The sequence below is a fragment of the Brachyistius frenatus genome, unplaced genomic scaffold (genome assembly GCF_029030835.1).
Source record: "Brachyistius frenatus isolate BFR_SWC_R1_liver_20210118 unplaced genomic scaffold, ASM2903083v1 Contig_130, whole genome shotgun sequence".
NCBI lineage: Eukaryota > Metazoa > Chordata > Actinopteri > Embiotocidae > Brachyistius > Brachyistius frenatus.
Window position 1 is genome coordinate 172,668 of NW_027210729.1, and position 21,191 is coordinate 193,858.

The 21,191-nt window shown below is 40.1% G+C and overlaps 1 protein-coding gene across 6 annotated transcripts; it reads right to left on the minus strand.

Moving 5' to 3' along the window:
• Positions 1–21: 21 nt before the first annotated feature.
• Positions 22–15,600, minus strand: tpd52l1 (tpd52 like 1). 6 transcript variants are annotated; one of them, XM_069714383.1, is made up of 11 exons: positions 15,391–15,600; positions 13,219–13,317; positions 10,733–10,753; positions 8,917–9,035; positions 8,658–8,806; positions 6,825–6,926; positions 5,238–5,270; positions 4,106–4,120; positions 3,386–3,424; positions 2,883–2,943; positions 22–1,982 (listed from the first exon to the last, which is right to left on the minus strand). In XM_069714383.1, the coding sequence occupies exons 1-11, from the start codon at positions 15,407–15,409 to the stop codon at positions 1,860–1,862; spliced, it is 780 nt and encodes a 259-aa protein (XP_069570484.1). In that variant the 5' UTR covers positions 15,410–15,600; the 3' UTR covers positions 22–1,859. The 6 variants fall into 6 exon arrangements, with proteins under 6 accessions (XP_069570484.1, XP_069570489.1, XP_069570485.1 ...); XM_069714388.1 differs by lacking the exon at positions 13,219–13,317; XM_069714384.1 differs by lacking the exon at positions 5,238–5,270.
• Positions 15,601–21,191: the final 5,591 nt, after the last annotated feature.

A 21,191-nucleotide genomic window follows, 5' to 3' on the forward strand; every position in this document is an offset into this window, starting at 1 on the left:
TCAAGCTTAGTCACAGTTTTCAGTGTAAAAACAGTCATGATATTTGGTTTGGTTTACACAATCTTTAATATTGATACATCAGCCATAAAAACAGTTATTTAATTGGGTGTTAAACACAGTCTTATTAGTTATAAATGTCACAGTTTTGGTGTTTATGTTTTACAGCTTTCAGTAGAAATGTCTTTAAACTGATATTTCAACTCTACACAAATGTAAAATCTATCACGCAAATCATTTTCTAGTGACAGAACACGAGTTAGTTTTCGAGGGTCACACTTGACGAACGGTTCTCACGAGACTTGATATTTCAGTGCTTGACGGTGGATGTGAATATTAATAAATACATTTCATGGACAGACTCTGGCATCTTCTCAAACCACTGCAAGGAAATCAAATGTTGAACACATGAGAGCTATGAAACACAAAACCGATTATGTAGTGAAAACATGAAGAAAAAAAAGATACTTTGATGATAAAGCTATGAGGTGGCCACACAGAGAGGACTTGAAACGCTTAAATGAAAATCATGACATTTTTCCTCTATTGATGCACCAACCTTAAACAAACTGAACCAACGCGGTTTCTTTTTCACGTTAAAAAGGTCAGTTCGGACCTCCAGTAGCTACAGCACGAGTGAATAACAGCATGTATTGGATTGAAAAGGTGACGTTACAGCTGAGGATTGTTTATATATATGATACAGTATGTTCTATAAAATACTTTTTCACTGCACATTCAGTGTTTTTAATGCTTCCTGCAGCTTGTCCTACAGCATGAATGCAATGACTAAATATAAGTGCCATTAGTATGATAAGGCGGGCGAACAGACCAAAGCTACAGCATCACTCTCCGCAGCAGAAAATGTGTATCACCGTTACCTGCGATGTTCACAGAGAAGTTTGACGGACGCACAGCAGAACTTCTGTGCGAGGTAAAAATCACTTTGACAAGTTGGCAACTTTTTTTTTACTGCATTAAGTGTTCAAACTGAACTTAAAATGATTTTTTTTTTTTTTTAACCAAACGCATTTCAAATAAGAGCTTATAATGATATTTTTTTTTATTTTCCCTGTATAAAAGGTGACTGTTGTGAGACTGTTGTTGAACATCCACTGAGTCAAATATGGCTGTTTCCACTTATGTCAAATTTACATAGCAAAAGAAGGAATTAAAAAACACCTAGTTTTGTGTAAGGGATCCCAGCTGTGACTCTATGACACCTGAGATTTCCTTTCGTGATGACAGAGTCACTACTTGAGCCCAAACATGTAAGACTCAACTTAAATGACAGGAAAAAAAAAAAATTGCGGGCCAGAAATGCAGGGTTTTAGGTTTTGTGTGTCTCCTTGAGTCGACTTAAGAGTCAGCCCATCCTCCTCTCGTGTCATTTTTAAGGTCGTTTAAGGATTAACTGCTGGCTGCTCCTCCTCCCACCCCATCTGATCAACATCTGCTGAGTAACGTAGTTTGGAAACCTCTAGAGGACAGCTGACATTTGTCTTTGCTGATGTAAAATCCATCATGAGCCCTTCATCACTACAAATGAGGAAAAACTTCTCATTGGTCACAAGAGGCTCTGTGTGATTTTGACATTAGCTGTCTTAATCTTTCAAAATAAAAGCAGACAACTGCTGCTCTAACATATTTCGTAGTTATTTTGGCCGAGTCAAATCATTCGGGGTTGCAGGAAATCCCATCAGTGTTGGGGGGGGACGTACATGTCTGCAAACACATCTCAACATTTAGGATCAATTAAAGTATTCGGTACAATTTCAGTCAGCGCTTTGAGTAGATATGCGACAAAGTGCTGCCATACAGTAGCGTTAAGAGTTCCCGGTTGAAGTCGTGCGGATGCAGCTCTAACACGGTCGCTCAGAGCTGTCCGTCAAGTTGTTGGTGGGCGTGTCCTGAGAGCTGGCATTCGCTGCGGATGAGAGGACTTCCTCAAAGCTGCCTCCAGTGCCTGTGCCACCAACCTTGGTCTGGCAGAAGACACAAACACAGACAAACGTGAGATACGCAGTCACTGACCAGCAATTGCTTTTCTTTCTTTGTATCCTTGCTGCAGCACCACCGTAGTGCTGCAGACTGGGCTCAAGGTGGCAGACTTTAACAAAGACTACCCTCTCGGGGATTTGCAGGGTGTGTACAAGAGGACAAGTCCTTTCAAGAGAGCTTTTGCGGTAACATTGACCACTGCAGCTTGGAACTCATCTTCACTGTCATCCAGAGAGTTTCATAAGCTCAAAGAGAGTCCAAGTTTCTTGAGAAGATCCTTGAGATGATCACAAAAAGGTGACAATAAAAATAAAATAGGAGTAAAGTAAGCAGTGATTTTGTGACTTTCTCTACAGGGTGGCTGCTTGCAAAAACACAGACTCCTAAATCAGATGTTGGTCACAAAGTTTAGGTAAAAGACGGACGTTTTTTTTTCTTCTGCTAACAGGATCAGAGTGAATATAAATACCAAGCGGGCTCACAGTCAGAGTAAGCAAGTAGTTAAACACAGTTTGTAGTGTTTTGTTCTCTCTGCTTCACTGTCCCTTTATGTTTGGATGCCGTAACCTGAACAGTTTCTACATGTGCAACTCTGTTTCTTTGATACTAACGTTTCTGATTTAGTTTTAGAAATATGGAATAAATGCTTTCCAAATACACTATATGAGATTATATGACATTTTAATGCTTTGAAATCAGTTGGACGACATAGAAGCATAAACATTTTTGTGTTCGAGGATTTTGGTGTAGCATCACTTAATAATGTAAAATACCTCTCTCTGACACACACACACACACACACACACACACACACACACACACACACACACACACACACACACACACACACACACACACACACACACACACACACACACACTTACCTTGATAGTAGAAACGGTATTCTCAACTTTCTCTTCAAAAGTCTTGAAGCTGGGAGAGTTTCTGTGAAAAAACAAACATCTTGTTTACTGTTGTAGAACATGAGCACAACATTTTTTGCTAAATTACCTTCTGAAATATAACTTTGAGTGGAATCACTAATGTGCTGCCTGTTAAAAAAAAAAAAAAACTATTTACAACTGTTGTATTGTGAATTTGATAAATAATACAATGTATTTTCTCTATTGGCAGACATATAAAGTTTATCAGTGTCAGCATGACCTTCTCACCCAACGGACATGAACTAAGTAAACATCAGTGACGGCACCACATAAACGGTTTCTGTTTTTAAAGGCTCACTGACGTTACTCTGTACCAAGATTAAAACAAGTTGACGTTTATTCAAATCGAAGTATAGAAAAAAAAAACACAAAAGAAATGATTCTCTGATTCTCTCTCTAACAAACACACACACACACACACAAAGCAAGCGGAGAGTGTTTACCTCATGGTGGGCATGCTCATAGAGTGTCTGATAGAGTAACTGTCCCCAGAGAGCGTGATGAGAGAAGAGTTAATGATTAGCACAGGTTACACACACACACACACACACACACACACACACACACACACACACACACACACACACACACACACACACACACACACACACACACACACACACACACACAGCAGAAGGCAGCAGTTCACAAGTGAAAGCATTGCTCAGAGACTTTCTGTTGATGCGGTGCATGTGCACAGATTGTCTCACTATGTCTGATAGAGGATGACACAGAGACCGAAGGCTAACGGATATGCAAGCAGGAAATGAACTGTCAATGGTTCTGCTGGTAGGGAAATACAAGAGGCAATAGCTTCGACGCAGACAAAAGGATATTACATCTACGGTATGATATCATACAGAGACGCATCTCACGAGTCACTTCTGTCACCTCACGTCACCAGTAGCCTGCATTAGCTTAGCTTTAGCACTTTGCTGTATCCAGTTAAGAGCAGGAAAGTTCACATGATTCAACGAGAGAATTTATTTTGTTGACAGACCAAAATCAATTAGATGTGATTCTGGGCTGAGACAAGCACCTGATTGAACTCTGTGGTCCAGCATGGCAACAACATTTACCCAGCTGACTGACTGAGATCTAGCGAGTTAAGACTCCTTAGTCAGGAACAACTAACGTGACATAAACAGCTGTGTGATTCTTACCCTATGGAGTTGGACCTTGGGAAGCATGGCGGGAGATGGAAAACAAGAAGATACTTTTTAAGATACTTGGGGGTTTGAATTAGTTACTGTCAACGTCACCGTCACACTCTATCAAATCCACTTTAGTAGAACACTTATGTTATTATTATAATAAAAAAAATATTTCTTTCTAATTGACCACAAGGACACAATTATTTAAAACTTGAAAATGAATATCTTTAAACCCACACAGCATCTTTTAGAAGAACCAGAGTGAAAAGCAGGTAAACAATGTCATGGAGAACACTTTGGGTTATTGGCAACTTTATCACTTGCACAAAGACACACAAAATGAAAATGTTCTACTAAAGTTCAACAATACAAACACAATCTTATCCACGCTCGCTTTAAATAAAGAACCCAGATCCAAAACAATGAATGATCACCCAACATTGTGTAAACACACAAAAACACACGACGCTGCATACTGGAGGTAAGAATAAAGAGTTAGTTGTCAGTTGAAAGAGAAATAAGACAAAAAGAACAGTGGCGACTGAGAAACATAAGAAGTGGAAAATGTTATTTGTAACTGTAAAAAAAAAAAAATAGAAGAAAAATGTTTTATTCGTGATAGATTTGTTGTGGGAAACAGACGATTTGGGTTTTGTGACCATACAAATTTAGATTTTCTGTCTGTGTCTGCTTGTACGTCATTCTGCACACTCGACAAAATGAATGCGTTTTAATTTCAGGGCATTGATGCACATGACGTCAGGCAGACAACTCATCTCTCTTTAAAGTGACATTCACCTTTGCATGGATGTTTTGTGATCGAGGAAATATTCCAAAGCTATTTCTCACATTAAGCCAAGCCATTTGTCATATTTTTGTTTAGATAAATACATACTAAATTATATGACAATGACAGATTAGTCAAAAGTACACAGAATACAGTGTATAATAATGATACTGATATATCTAAAAGTAAACTGTGATACGTGTATTCTTTGTTAGCTAAACATAAGAAAATATCAGTTTAAAAGTAGTTGCATTTTTTTTAAAGGTTTGACTGAAAATTACATGCAGCTGAAACACATCAAACGTCCACAGCAAAAATATATAAACCAAACGTACACATACAGTGAGAACATACCTTCGTGGGAACAGTAACTCAAGACCAACCATGCTGGAATGCACCAAAGATAATACATTGTTTCCTTTCTGTAATCCATATCTCAAAAACAGTTTCCCGCCACCAACAAAACACAGTCTCTACAGGACAAACACATATATTTACTTCCATTTTCACAAAGATGCACCACATTTTTTTAAGTTGTAACCTTTAGATCTGTGATTATGTGTCTTTAATTTTGCAGTTTCTTCAGTTTATTTAATGGTATTGTATATATATATATAGATATACATATATATGTGTATATATATATATATCTGTGATTGCATTAGAAATAACAGCCTTGATCCCCCCTCCCCCCCTTACATTGAGGAAACTGACTGATTGCCAAGCATTACACGTCATCTATTGATGAACTATCTTTCTATTTAACAAACCAACATAAATCTGATTATATGATGCTGTTTCTTTTCAAGGCTTTGGTCCCTGACCTTCAAAAGCTTTTCTTGTGCTCTCTCCTGCACAAACTGGACACACTCTCTGCAACACATCCCGTCAGACATGAAATCACACAGGCCCCACATTCACCAGCCTTTTCTTGTGGAACAGAGCAACAGGGAGTGCCAGAGACCGACAACAAGAGAAAGAGAGTGACTGAGGAAGACAGACTTTGCCTCGAGCCCTTCAGCTCTCTCAGAAAGCAGCTTAATGCGGTGTTACATAATCTCAAGCTCCTCTGAACTGGTTAGAGCTGGAGTCAAAACTCTGCTGTCTGAGACGCAGAGATGGATAGATCAGATAAAGTGCATTAGTAGTGAATGGGTTAAACAGGTTCAACACGGTGGGTTATGCAGATAAGTCGACAATGGACCTTTACGACGAGCAAATGGCTGCAATAGCAGGGTATCGTCCTCTGTGAGCCACAAGGACACCGAGGATGATGCAGACATTTAAACAGTGCGTGTGTGTATGTGAGTGAAGGAGTTCAAAAAATAAAGCAATGGATGTTGACAAGTTTATCTAGAAATATGTAGTCATAGGCAGCTCGGCTCGCTCTGGATTCTTGAGGATGTTTCACGTCTAATCCACAGAAGTGGTTTTTGGATGAAAAAGAGGCAAAAACGTCTTGAAGACGCTAAAGTCCACTTGCCCTTGACTTAGAACTTGTAAATACCATGACTGAGAACCTTTGTAGGTTAGTGTATTAAGTGATATATACTTTGATTCATTTGCACACTCCTCTACAGTATTTGTTCCAGTATTTAGCCCACAAGCTTCTCTCCAAGCTATTTGTATCCGTTGCTGCGAAATCACTTTCAGACGTACGAAACGGCGCTGCGTGGATCACCTTTTGCTTTAGTCTCGTCTGTTTCAAGCCTTTTACAGATCAGCCAACAGAGGAAGCCCTCCAACTGTCAACGGAGCAACCAAATTCAGTGGGTGAATGTGTCCACGCTGTTTGCATGATATATTACCAACCAACACAGACAGACAGACAGACAGACTACTGTCATTGGTAACAGCTGGTTGGCAGACTGGCGGTGAACTGAGTGACACAGCTTCGGTGCAGGAGGGATCGTTTTTCGAATGTGTGACATCATTGTGTACCTCATGTCTCCAAACTTCCTGGTGATGGCGCTGCCGAGGGTGTTGAAGGCTGCTGAGGTTCTCTGTCCGGCGGTGGATAGTGTCTCTGATGTCTTCTTATAGCTGGTAAACACACACATAAACACACAGAAAGTCACAGTGATGCCACTGCATACATGTGCAACTCATGGTCATTCCCGTGTTCTAAAGTATTATTGTTGTTCAAACACACAGTGTTAAAATATCTTAACATGTTGCAACACATACAGGTGCATACATATCCATATGAAGAGGACAAATGCATTTACATAATGTAAATTCACATAAACACTTCTATTACTGGGTGATTCGGTGATTCGGTCAACCAACAAGCAACATTTACTGTCATTTTTACGAAGCACCATCCAAATCACTGGCAATAAAATTGATTTCATTTCCTTGAAAATGCTCTGTCATCATCTTAATTATCATTGACAATACCTCATGTGATGGTTTCATTTGCAACAGCCCGGCTTTTTAGCAAACAAAACAAAAAAAAGACAAAAATCCCTTTTTCCAGTCCTGTTTTCTACATGATGTTGGTGTGTGTGCTCTTTTGTTTACATCTGGGTCACCGATCGCAATTTCGAGCAATCACATGCTTCTGTTACCCAGTTTCTCTGAGAACTCGCACTGCTGTGGTCACACTGGTTCATTATAGATGAGGATGGAGAGCGTGTGTGTAAAGTGATCTTCAGGATCAAATGTAACTGGATAAGAAAGGCGGCCTTCAGAGACTATCCAGTTGCTGTCTCCCGTTGTCTCGATAAAAGCTCAGAGTGACCATCTCATCGGGAAATTCAATTGATTCGCCGCAGACTGAAGCACCAAAAATATTAAAGGAATAGATCAACATTTTGGACAAGGTTTCTGTCCAGCTGAGAGAGAAGAAGACTCATGTCTGGAGATTAAATATAAAGTTGGTTAATTAGCTTAGCATTAGCATAAAGAGCAGAAACAGAGGGAAACAGCTCGGGTGGCTCTGCCCAGTGGTAACGAAACCCTCCTACATGTACCAGCAACTCTGAAGCTCAATAATATTAAGTGTTTAAATAAGTCCTGTCTGAATTTGGAGGAACATTAGAGGTGTTATAAAAAACAAACAAATGATAAATCTTTGAGTTTTTTTCCCGTAGATTTCCAGATGATTATGTGTCAATTTTTTGCCAGAATAAAAGCACAGTTTAGTCATTTAAAATCAACTTTGTTTAAGGGTGTCATGCTTTACAAATGGGTAAATTGCTTTTTTAACTTCAAATAGGGAAGTTGAAAAATCAGATAAAAACGGTGAATGCTTCCTATTGTATGTAGGGAAGTGACATTTGAAAGAACACGATCGTACGGTAATATCATTTCCAGTGACTGAAGAGAACATGTGCTGCTAATTGTGCAGGCAACAATAGCCGTTAGCGCTTTGCAGCCATCTGATGTGTTTCTAATCAGGTTTGTGATGTCTGTTACAGTGAGAACAACAAAGATAACAAATCACGCACATGCTGTGCAGCGCGCAGCTGAGGATTATCTTTTTTAATTGGCTTTTTGATAGCTATGTTTCCAACAGGCATTCGGTTTGAAGTACGAGTTGATGCTGGCTGTTGAGAAGAGAACTACCTGCTCTTTGGCGAGTGTGTTTACTTTGGTGTGTTTCCAGAAGGGCGTCAATGTTGACAGCAAACACAAAAGGCGTTCTGTCACGCGTTTCTTCTTCTACCAACACCCAAGTGGAGACACGCCGACCTCAACCCCGCAGACTCTTTGTCCTTCAGCTGTGTAACGCAGCTTCAGTCCCACACAAACGTCGGTACATTAACTTACGCTGTGGAGGTCTGCATGTCGTGCCAGCCTCTGCTGAAGTTGTTTCTGATTTCGCTCAGAGGATTCATGCCCAGCTTCTGTTTGAGCTCTGCGTGCTGCTTTTCTTTGGACAACAGAACCTGCTTGAGTGTATTGATCTCCTCTTCCAGCTGGACACACAAAAGGAAAGAGCTGCTTAGGAGGTTTCACGCCCAACATGAAAAGTTACTGCCGAGTCGGCTGACGGTGGGCTTGTACGTGTTTTCGTGGGTGTATATACTTTAGCCAATTCTTGCTGAATCTCCTCTCTCTCCTCCTCCGTCATGATGGAGTTGTTTAGGTTGACTTCTGACACCAAATCCTCATCTGCCTCCCTCAGTGGGTCAGAGTCCAGAAAACCTGTTTGAAACACGCGTAGAAAAGATGAATAAATGCTCTTTAATGTGTCTGCGTGTGACCTGCAAAACAGCGAGACAGAAAGAATTTAAAATGGGCAAATGCAACGTCTCAAGCTAATAATTCAATTTAAAAACGGATCTCTGGAGATGTTTTACACACTAATCTGATTGTAAATGTTCCCAATACCAGTGACATATGTTTTTCTTTTGCCTGATAAACAACCATTTCAACATAGTTTGCGGTGCAGGCACCCTGTTCTCCTCTAATGTATTAGAGGATGTAATGTAATGTGTTGTCCTGTATAGCAGGACACCATAAAAAAAAAAACAATGTCTGAATTTGTTTTATTTCATTTCGGGAGCAATAAGAGTCACTTCCATTTTATTTTGGACAAATGGCATCTGCCAAATGAATGTATGTAATGTTTTACAATTTTAATTTCTGTCAATACTATCATGCACTTTGAAATCAGCCAGTCTTAAAACACTCGTACTTTATCTGCCAGCATTTCTAGTGTGTACGCCTCGCTCTCCTTTTGCCTGTTTTATTTTGTCTGCGTGCTTCCGTCCGTCTGTCTGATCGTCTCTGTCCTCACATCTGTCTGTCTCCATGTCTGACTGCGTCTCTGTCTGACAGTTATGTAATCTGTGGCCGCAGCCCGTGGCGCTCTAATCCTGGTTTAACTGATGCGGATTATCTTGCTTTAACTCTGCTGACCAACACTGCGGGTTGACACACACACACACACACACACACACACACACACACACACACACACACACACACACACACACACACACACACACACACACACACACACACACACACACATTACTTCACACATAGACAAGATGCTTTCAGATTTCAGAGTCCTGACTGAATTTCAAGTTGCAATAATTAATTATTAGTCTGGTGTACAATTAGCAATACAAGGAATTTGCAACCAATATTAACGACATTTAGAAAAAAACCCTCCAGAAAAACATTTCTTCAATACAGGTTTAATTTGGAAACACTTTGATTCAAAGATTTAAGATACTGTCTCCTTCTGCCTCCAACAGAAACACCTCATTAGACTACTTGCACACTGTACTTATAGTTCTGTAAATAACCCTGTGTCATACGCACGATTACACGTCCACACAAACCAGTACACGCTCTTTAGATGCTGATCTACTGTGAAACCATTACTTCCGACAAATGTAGCAATAAACAAAGCCTCAGCTGACTTTTATATATATAATGCAGCATCCATGGTAGTCCATCCATCCGTTTCATCGAGCAGGATAGCGTCTTGCATACACAGACATTCAAACGGCGGCAGATTGATCACAACACCGACAAAAATGTAATGTTGAAATTTGCCAGGTTGCAAAAAAGGGGCGCTGTGACATGCAGAACACCAAACGAAATAGAAAAGAGCAACAAACGAGGCCATAAAAAAAATGAGAGCAAACAATTTTACACCTTAAACCAGTTTCAGTGTGATTAGTCTGATATTGCTGCAGGACTTCAACACAGGATACTTGTGAAAGAGAAGACAGATTCCACAGAGCACCAGCAGCGGGCAGGACGACTGCACACGCAACACGACACAGGTGAATACATGTAGGTCATTGTATTTGCGTTTTTGTGCAAGTTCTGCACGTAAACTGTATTTGATTTTGACAGGATGGAAATGCAGTGAATGACTGTACCTGCAGTGAGGTGTCCTCTCTCTGGATGTGGCCGCATTACAAGACAAGTGAGGAGACAGTGAGGTTAGTAAAGACCGGCAGACTGCTAAACATACTGTCCTCTTACTACGGTGGTTACTATCAGATATTTGAACAGTTCATTGCTTTGTAAACTACGGTTAAAAGGGGTACTCTCAAGCTCCTCATACAGCAAACACACACACGCACACGCACACACACACACACACACACACACACACACACACACACACACACACACACACACACACACACAAGTACAGAAGCACTAAACGAAGCAGAGCATGCAGTAGTTTAGTTCATGGTGGGCTTATTTTTCAGTAGAGAGCCTTTTACTGCTAAACATTACACAGCGGGAGGACAATGAGATTTTTTAAACACAGGAAAATACTGCAAAAAGTGCACACGACGCGACAAGATTTGCGCCACTCACAATTCAAAACAGACTGTTTCTGTGTGTCATCCAAGTTGTATCTCAGAACTGTTTGTCAGAGTCACATGTATTACAGCTTATTCTGGAAACAAAGGGCAGAGTGTCTGAGCTGCCTCTTATGTTATCGGCATCAAGGGATAGTTCAACGTCTTTCTTTACCATATGAGGTAGTACAAGCACAGTCGGAAGATCTATGGTCCTGAAAAAAATAATGATGTCTGCTATTTCATCTGTGCCATAATACAGTGTTGGAGCCAACTCACTGGAATATGTAGAAATACTGAAACTTAAACATTTGTCGTGGTTCACTGGATAAAATCAGCTTGATGGGTGTTTAAAACAGGTCTCAAAGTAAGTTCACGTCCAGAGGACAACCGTTCACTTTCTATGTAATTGTATATTGTGACTCAATATGAAAACATTTACAAACAATGGGGGCATACAACTTAGCCAAAAGCTATTAAATGATTATTTTATGATTCTTTTCTTCATTTTAAAAGAGTGCGTTATTAATCTCCCCTGATTTTGACATCAACAGTGTTGACGATGTTGTTCAAAAGATGCTTATGTATTATCACCCGTGTCCCTTTTGTGCAGCAGCTAACCATGTCTACAACACAAAGACATTAAACTACAGTTGAACACTTAACATACTGGTTATTCCCGGAAATAAGCATATGCATAAAATCAAGTTTTGAAGATTTTAAATGTTCAACCACAGAGTAAGATGATCTACTCTACAGGTGCTAGTCTACATCCCTCGTCACCTGTGCTGTCAAGCTGCATATCCCAAGTGGTGGACATGACCCAGTTGTTAGCGTGGGACATTGATGTGTAACCCCACTGATCCTCTCCCGCAGGTGAAGTTTTACCCCACTCTGTCAGGCTTTCCCCATTTTGGACCAGCGGAGACAAGTCTTCCCCGTATGAGGTCGTCTTAATCGATTCCTCACCAGAGGGGTGAAACATACCCTGATTCAGACCTGAGCAAAGTCACAGTTTCATACAGTTTCAGTGATTTAGAAAAAAAACAGAAAGTATTAGATTGATTTCCATCATATTTTTTTTTAAAATTATTTCATTAAATTCTTTAGCAAAATCGGACCCCTTGTGAAATGTCCGTAAAACTCCTGCATACAGAGAATGTGGTAATCAATAAGTGTCGATATCTTTGCATTGGCTTTAAAGCACATTGCGCTTGTATGTATGCGCCCCTGATATATATCCATCTATGACAAAGCAACTTTGTCCACTTTTATATCGATATAACTGTAAATAAGCAAACTGCAAACAAAAATGATCACAAATCTGCAATAATAATAATAATAACAGAGTTAGTGAGAGCCGAGAGAGTGAACCGGAACAATAACATCAAAGACTGGAAAAAAAATCAAAACAATCGGCTGAAAGATGCCAAAAGGCATTGCAGGGCTGAGGAACATGATAATTCTCTGTGGGTTTGTGACGACTCCTGTCACATTACATATGGTATTTTCTTTTCTATTTTTGATATGAAAATATCTATTGGTGCATTTAAATTCATACTTCTCAGAACAGATAAATTATGTGTTAGTAAAGTGGTATCAAACAATACAGGGTAAAGTCCCTCCTTAAATGGGTACATTTATTTAAAATGAACTACTTCAGATAAGTGAAATGGGATTTTTCTCTAATTTAAAGTATTTTTAACGCAGCGTATTGACAAAACTATTTATGGAAAAAGAATGCTCTGTGATTAAGAAACAAAGTGCAGTTGCTATTGTGGCTTTTTGTCTTCTACGTTGGCAGTTTAACAGTCAGACCACACTCAGTCACTCACTCACTCTCCTGACAACAAGTTCAATCAACACTGAATCACGTTGAGGCACAAAGTGCTGCGGCGCTGGTTTCTGCGGACGCTTACGGACACTTTTAAACATGCTGCGCCCCGATCGCCAACGCTTGGACGTCACCCGCGGCACGGCAGCAGTTTTCCGCCTCGTGCGATTCAGTGTGGATTTACTTTTTCTGTTTTAACGGGATAGTTGAGTCTTACCCTGCTCTTCCTCCTGTGTGGCTGAGTTAACCCATTCCTCTCCAGGACCCATGCTGCCCCAGTCCACCACTGCCTCACTCAGAACACTAGAGTACAGCTCTGCAGCAGGACAACGCAGCAGTGTGAGAGGAGACAGAAAACCGGTTACATACACACAAACACCGGGGTTTGGAGTATTTCCAGTGTCCACTCCAGCCCTGCTGCTCACAGCGAGGCCTACTCACGGCAGTTAATCCGACTACGCATTTGCACAGGGACAGGAAATGTGACTTTTGACCCGTGGTGACACAGATCTGAACTTCTCTGAGCTCTTCGAACAGGATATACCTGATTCTCGTTATTCAAACTTCAAGACGAGGAACAAATCTGTGCCGCTCGGGGTTCACAATGAGATCTTTGGTCACTTTAAAACAATCAGGAAAAAAATGTTCTGAGGTTATTAAGCGGTGGAAGGTTTTTGGTTTCTGACAAAATCTCATTACACCATATTCCAGCGCTACAGGAGGAAGCTGGCCAGCCTAAGGTCAGTTTCACTTACAGTAATGTCCTTTTGGTTCCACAGTTTGACCTAAAACTGACCAGTAAACCGCTTTTTCCAGGGAAGAAAAGATTTCAGTGTAAAACATAAACATGACGTATCAGGTTTACACTTCATACATTTAAAAGAAATGCCATCTCGTTAACAAGACATTTTGTAGATACCTAAAAATATCTCATCTTAGATGAGACACTTTGAGGGACTTTTTCACACGATGGGAGAATATCCCTCTCCTTCTTTACTCTCCTTTCTCCGAGTTGCTCCCCCCTTTGCTTTTTGTGGGGGTGAAATACCTTCGGTCACAAGATTACCATTTGGCCCGGTGGTCATGTGGCCATGCTAAATCAGAGGCCCGGGGATGGTCATACGGCTGGAAAAATCAATTAAAGCTAAACCAGACACCAAGTTGACAAACAGCAATCACACCGTACATATGTATCTTTGGAATCAACTTCAAGTCATGACTGCGGTATTTACACGAGGAAGTTAAAACAAGTCATAGAACTTTAGAAAGTTAATATTTCTATAATACATGCAAATCCTCCTAAAGGTTCACAATAAGAGTTTTCTTTATCCTGCTCCAGCTCTGGACTCAGTCTCTGTTGCTCCCTACCTGGATAAACAAACCTTCACTGCACAGAAGAAGAGCTGTAGACCTACTTGATCTTCTCATGTTCCATTTGTGTCACTCAAATGATCAATAAATCACTCTCACAAAACAAGTGTCAACAACACATGGACGTGGAAACGAGAACTAGAAAGCTACTTTCTTTACCACAGAGTTTACTGAATCTGAACACTGTTGACTCTACAGCAACACAAATTCTACACGTTACATTAGCAACTAAAAGCAACACAACAACAAACAAACAAAAAAAAAAACATCAACAACATAAGAGCGATCCGCCACTAAGGTAAAAGGACAGAGATATTCGACGTACACATCCTTCAGACTCATCTCTCATCTTTGGTACAGACGTTTTGTATCAGTGATGTTTAATTAAGCACTCAGAACTTTAACATGAATGAACATGCTGGACAACATGTGAGGATAACAGGGTGACTTAATTGATTTTAGGGATCAATGGTGTAAACAGTCTGGCTCTTGAACTTCTACAAATACCAGAAATAGCTGAAAACTCGTGCACTGGAGCAGACTCCGAGCCAGGAAACAGTATCCGGCCCAGGACTCGGTCCAGAGCGCACGGACGTCTGAAGCTGCACGACTGTTTTAATTGTTTCTTAAACCGGTTCAGATGAAGCAGAAGTCTCTCGAGCGCATCACGCAGCGCGCGCGCGCGCGCACGCACACACACACACACACACACACACACACACCAGATAGAACAGTCGCTATAATTTAAGGACACGTGGAGCAAGAGTTGAAGTTATCACCCAAAAACTACAACGTAGTTCACTGCAGCGTTTTCTGATTGGCTTTATTACGATTCTCTTCTCATTACTCCACCGACGTCACAACAATCGCGCGTGCAGTCAGTTCAGCCCCCATTCAAGCTCAGCTCATTATCAGATCTACAAAGTGACGCTGTGACCGCAGACATGCCCCGTCTAATCATACAAAAAAAAAAAAAAAAAAAAAGTGTTGTCTTCAGCGTTAACCAGCACGGACTCACCTTGTTGTCTGGTCTCCATCAGCGACACGCAGGTGCACCTCCCAAATAAACCTTCTGAGACGATCACGGCAAGACAGCACGCGCAGCAACGCTCGTAGGTCGCTCTGCGTTTCACTCGGGTTTCCTTGATGTCACGCGCTGGGCCAGCAACCGGGCGGGGCTTTGGAGCACGAGCCAATAGGCTTGCTTCATTTTCTCACTGGACATTTTTCATCGCAGAAAGCTGAGCTCATTGGGGACAACAACAACAACAACAACAACAAAAATCTGTATTGTAGTAACTCCAAATTACAAATACATGTGTTTGTTGACGGTGGAGGAAGAATTCAAATAAAAAAAAAAAAAAGCTAAACTTCAACATGAACATACTGATTGAAAAAAACAAAAACAATAATGTCCTAATGTAAATCAAATGTAAAAATAAAAGTGTTTAATCTAAATGTATTGCAGCAAGTTCCCAAAAGTAGCAAACAACAAAGTAGAAAGCATCCATCCATCCATCCATCCATCCATCCATCCATCCATCCGTTAATCTCTACCCGCTTTATCCTGAACAGGGTCACGGGGGGGCTGGAGCCTATCCCAGCTCACTTTGAGCGAAGGCAGGGTGCATCTTGGACAGGTCGCCAGTCCATCACAGGGCAAACACATCGAGACAGACGGAAACAAAGAACATTCACGTACTCATTCAAACCGAAGGGCAATTTGTAGAATCACCAATTAACCCGAGGTGCATGTTTTTGGAGTAGCAAGCATAACATAGAAAATACTCAAGCAAAGCTGAAAACTACTTGAATAAAGTACTTTGATCAAGTAGTATCTTTATGTTTGTTTCTATAAAAATATTGCTTTCAACCTCGGCACAATGTCTCTCTTTGAATTGTTGTGTGCAAATCTCTAACATAAACTACTAGAACTACTACTACTACTGATAAATAATAATAATAATAGTAATAATAAATATGATAAAGAGATTCAATATTAAATGATAATAAAATAATTCCTAGTTTTTTATGTCATTATTTATTTGTGTAATATTATAAATTATTCACTTTTATATCAGTAATGTAAGTTGTTGCCTGTAAGTTTGCATTTGCATTGTTCATACAAAACAAAAATGCAATGTTGTGTTTGCTCCTCTTGTGCACTTATGACCCCTGCTGACATAAAACTGCAGTCACAATTGTGATTGAGATCAGAGCATAGAGAGAGGGTAATGTTGCTGATCTGCAGACCAACAGCTAGGCTATTTATACACACTGTTGGTACTTCAAAAAGCATTATATGAGTGAGAGAAAAGCATTCACATATCAACAGAAAGATGGTATATTAATATATATAAATAAATAAATACATTTATCAAACCAGGTAGGCTATATTCTGGCATTTGACTCAGTTTAGCTTGTTATCCATCAAAGTTGCCTGACGAAGGAAGCACAGCCATCATAATATCAGCAGATATTCCTGACAGTGGCAGCGGGCGGAAGAATAGACCCACGGCGCAAACAAAGAACATCACGTTTCTTTGTAATTTCTTTGACTTGAATCATCCTTAGAAAAGAAAGTGGCGTATATACATAAACATGTTGCAACAAGATTGCATGTTCAGGTAGGGAAAACCATCCTCACGTTACTGATAACACACCATTTACTGCAACATCAGTATTTGAGTCTCCTCAAATAGTGGAACATTCTGTAACAACATTTGTGAAACATTCGACACCAAAATTGAATGTAACGTCACAATCGTAACAAATGTTCATCGGGGAACGACAGACATTCCCTGACGAATGTTTGTGGAACGTTCTCCAATGAACATCAGAGTTTAGTTGTGATTATTATTTCTAGCTTAATGCCTTGATATTCTGTTGAGGTCCAAGTACGAGGTTGGAGGCAGCAATGCAGGGTTCCCACTCCACCTTTGTGTGCAGGTCACTGTATGGATCAATGTTGATAGAAGACAGTCAAATAACGGTCCTCATGGCATCCTCGCTGAGTTTGCCTTGGTGTGATATTCTGTCAGTTTGATTCTCCAGCGTCTCCAGTTTGACGAATTTATGAATTTAAACTTTCCCGAGATGCACCTCCTAAGTCGTAAAACAAACAATTTGCGAATGAATGTTGGTTGATGAGGAATATTCTGGGTTGTTGAATTGTTGATAAGCATACAACATCATTGTGGTAAACAAAATACAATTTATTGTAATTGTCATCAGTTTTCCATACAGTTGTTTTCACTTTTCAAAGTTAAATGAAATTTTAAAGCCCAAAATTAAGAGTTAAGCATTTTGCATTAAACTGTGAAAAGTGAGACATGAACAAATGATAACAGCACAACAACAACAAAAATGCCACTGCATTACAAGTGGAACACCATCAGTCACTGTTAGTGGGAGTGAAGGAAACGGTCAAAAACACACAGACTTGCCTTCATGGCTAAACTAAGAGCAGATGAGCTGACAAGGGACTCACTCCATTGCTATTCCTCAAATACCCGGCTGTGTGACAAACAAGCTGAAATTGAATTTCAAGAACTGAATTGGAATTGTGAGAAATTAATGTTGAAGAATACACTGAGAGATGAATTTTTCTGTGAGGAACAAATAAAGCTTCGGTGCAAATGACTGCAATATCAAAATATCACATTCAGTTTTAAACTAATAATAAACATTTTAAATGATCCTCTTTCGATCTAGTTTTTCAATACAATCATTCAAGTAATATAGTTCAAATTCAAATTGTGTGATTCAATTTTTTTATTGCAATTTTTTAAATTGAAAAGTTGAAATTCAGTTTCTAGTGACACATTTTTCTATCCACATGAAACAATGTTTAATTTGTGCAAACATACAACAGTATTTGGGATGTATTGACACCCTGGATTGTGGTACTTGTAAAAGTTCAGGAGTTTAGCAGAAAATAAACCTACATTTTTAATTGAAGGCTGGATTACTCTGTATATTTTTCTCTGTGTTGGGAGAAGATATCCATAGATATATTCAACAGTAGTTCAATACAACTTTCTTTTACATTAGGAGTCCCATTACTTTGATATATTAGTTGTTTTCCAAGTAGTTTTAGGACATAATGCATACAATGGCGAGGCTTTGATAAATTGTGCCCTGTTATTTGTTATCTTTGCAGGGGCTCCAAACCACAGGTTGGCAATCAGATCCATGTCGCTGAGAAGGCACCATTGCATATTCATGCCGGTATCAGTCTGACTGTAATATAAACAAAAAGGCCAGGGGTATCAGCCAGCCAATACATCCCAGCCAAGAACAATTCTGAGCCCAAATAACTCTCACGAATGAATAAATAGAACAACTTTGGGTTAGTCGTAAAGCTTTACCCAATCAGCTGTTTGCTACAATAAACCAACAATAAAACAAAGAAATGTGCATGAACTCATACCTGTGTAAAACGGTAAATAATTCATTTGTGGGGCTTAACAAGTACAAGATACCATCCTGTATCACACACGATGGTAACATGCTTCAGAATTTACAATGTCTGCCAGCAAAATAATCAGACTGTAAATCTGAGTTCCTTAGTTTGACCAAATGTTGTTGACTTTTAATTGATGCGTTATGTCAGTTATCCAAGTTGCCATCTTTTGCTTTTCTGGCAACAAGTTAATCAACTGAGAAATTGTTCTACCGGTGGTACAGTGCCCATCCAGGGAAATATGTTTGGTAAAATTCCAGTGAAATAGTACAAAATACATGTTCATGACACTGAAAAAAAACACAAAAAAACCAGCCACCAGTAAATCAAACTAATTTCACTCCACTGAAGACACTTTAAAAAACAAATGTCAGTCATATGTCAATCAAACAAAAACAAAATAAAATGCAGCCATTCATCATGTCAGTGTAGCACTAGCTGAGCAGTTAAAACATGTACGCATACGTATGATGCATGTGAACGTTAGTTAATCAGAAAGTTTCAGTGTTTTTGTTTGGCCCGTAACTTTCATGAATACATGTGTTCTTGTTTTTGTTTCCACTTTTAAATCTCAGATTTATCCTCTGACCCCTGTGCACAGCCCAACTGAGTCAGGTAGGGAAACACAGACAGTGTTGGCAACACCACGACAGTTTGATCTCTTTTAACACTACAGTGCTTTTATTTCCTGGAATTAAATACGGTTGCTAGGCAGCTGCAAGCAAACGCATCGGGAAGCGCTTTGGGTCAACGCTGCTCATCAGCGATTTCTGTGGCACCGCTCACGTCGATGAAGGGCTCTGGGTACAGTGAACAGAAAACAGACTCCCTGAGAGTGGATTCAAACCCAGAGTGAGGAGCTCATACGACTGTTGAAATCAAGTGTGTAACAATGTATTTTCCGTGTCCTTTAGGAACACTGTGTGTGCAGTATCACTGTATGTGACGCTTGTATTTTATTAACTCCCAGATGTAGAAAATGTCTCAGATCCCTGGGATAAAGCCAAGCTAATGGCGCTGCACTGCAAAATGTCCAACATGCATGAACAGCAACTTTGCTTTTCCGAAGATTCAGTGTTGAAATGTAACGTTTATTCCACTGGTAACCACCTCAGCTTTAAAGATGCACCGATACAAAGCTCTGTCCTCACTGTGGGTGTTTGTTTCCAATGGAGACGTTACTCCTCAACTTCTCGTAATTGTATCATTCCACACATTTTCTCTCCTGTGCGCAGACAGATTGTGCTTATCTTTGTCTTTCTTTGTTATTCTTAACTGTATCCATTAACATGTATTTGTAAACCTCACATTAGAGAGTGCTAAAACAAAACCCAAAACCTCTCCATGGAGCAGCGGAACAAACACACAAAAACTCTGTGACAGGTTTGCAAACCTCTTGTATTGGACCTTGTGACGGGCACCACTGGCAGCTTTGTGTTATTTCCGCATATCAGAAGTTCAAAAACATCCAGTGTGGCTGAACAGCAGCAGCAGCTCCGGTGGATGTGCACCCATTTTCCTTTTTGCTATTGAGCTTTTTGTACTGTAATCACCAGCCTCTCCACCTCTGCTCATAGATGAGGTAAGAGTCCAGTCACACCTCGGAGGGCAGCACGGACAGAAGATGTGAAAGGACACTCAAGAGTTTGCCTACTGACTGCTGCCAGGTGGAGACCTGTAAAGCTCTTGAAAATCTCCTGTTTCCTGGCAGCGCTCCATGGGCCTGATTTACTAAGATCTCAAATAAAGGGAACTGCATTTACTACGAGTAATTGCGTCTTTGATATCAGGTGCAAATCACTACATGTAAATGAAGGGTTTGCGTGCGTTAAAGTGATTCCAGCCGTTCTGACAGAAGGACCATTAAAGAAGGAAGAAAATCTGATCGCATTGAAATTAATAAACATAAATATAACAAGAACAAAATGCTATATAGGAGATTATCAGCGAGGAAGTCAATGGGAATAACAAAAAGATCAATCGAGGAAATTATGAGAAGATGGCAAGATATTAGGAGAAACAAAAGGGAAGCAAATAAAACGGGAGGGACGGTGGATGAGATCCTCTAACAAACACCGATCAGCAGGTCCAGATCTTTCTTTGATGAGCAGGTGACTTTTCATTCAGTCCCTCGCGAGTGCTCGTGAACCTCATGAAGCTACCTGTGAATTCTGCAGGACTCATTCGGGACTTGTGACACATGAATAACGGGACTGGTGGGATATCCAAGCAGCGATACGCTGGAATGACCCAGAGGAAAGTAAATGCTGACTCATAAGAAGTTTTGACATTGCTGGTATTTTGTGTCTCCTCCTTGTTGTTGGCTGTCAATCATCATACAGTTCATAAAATAA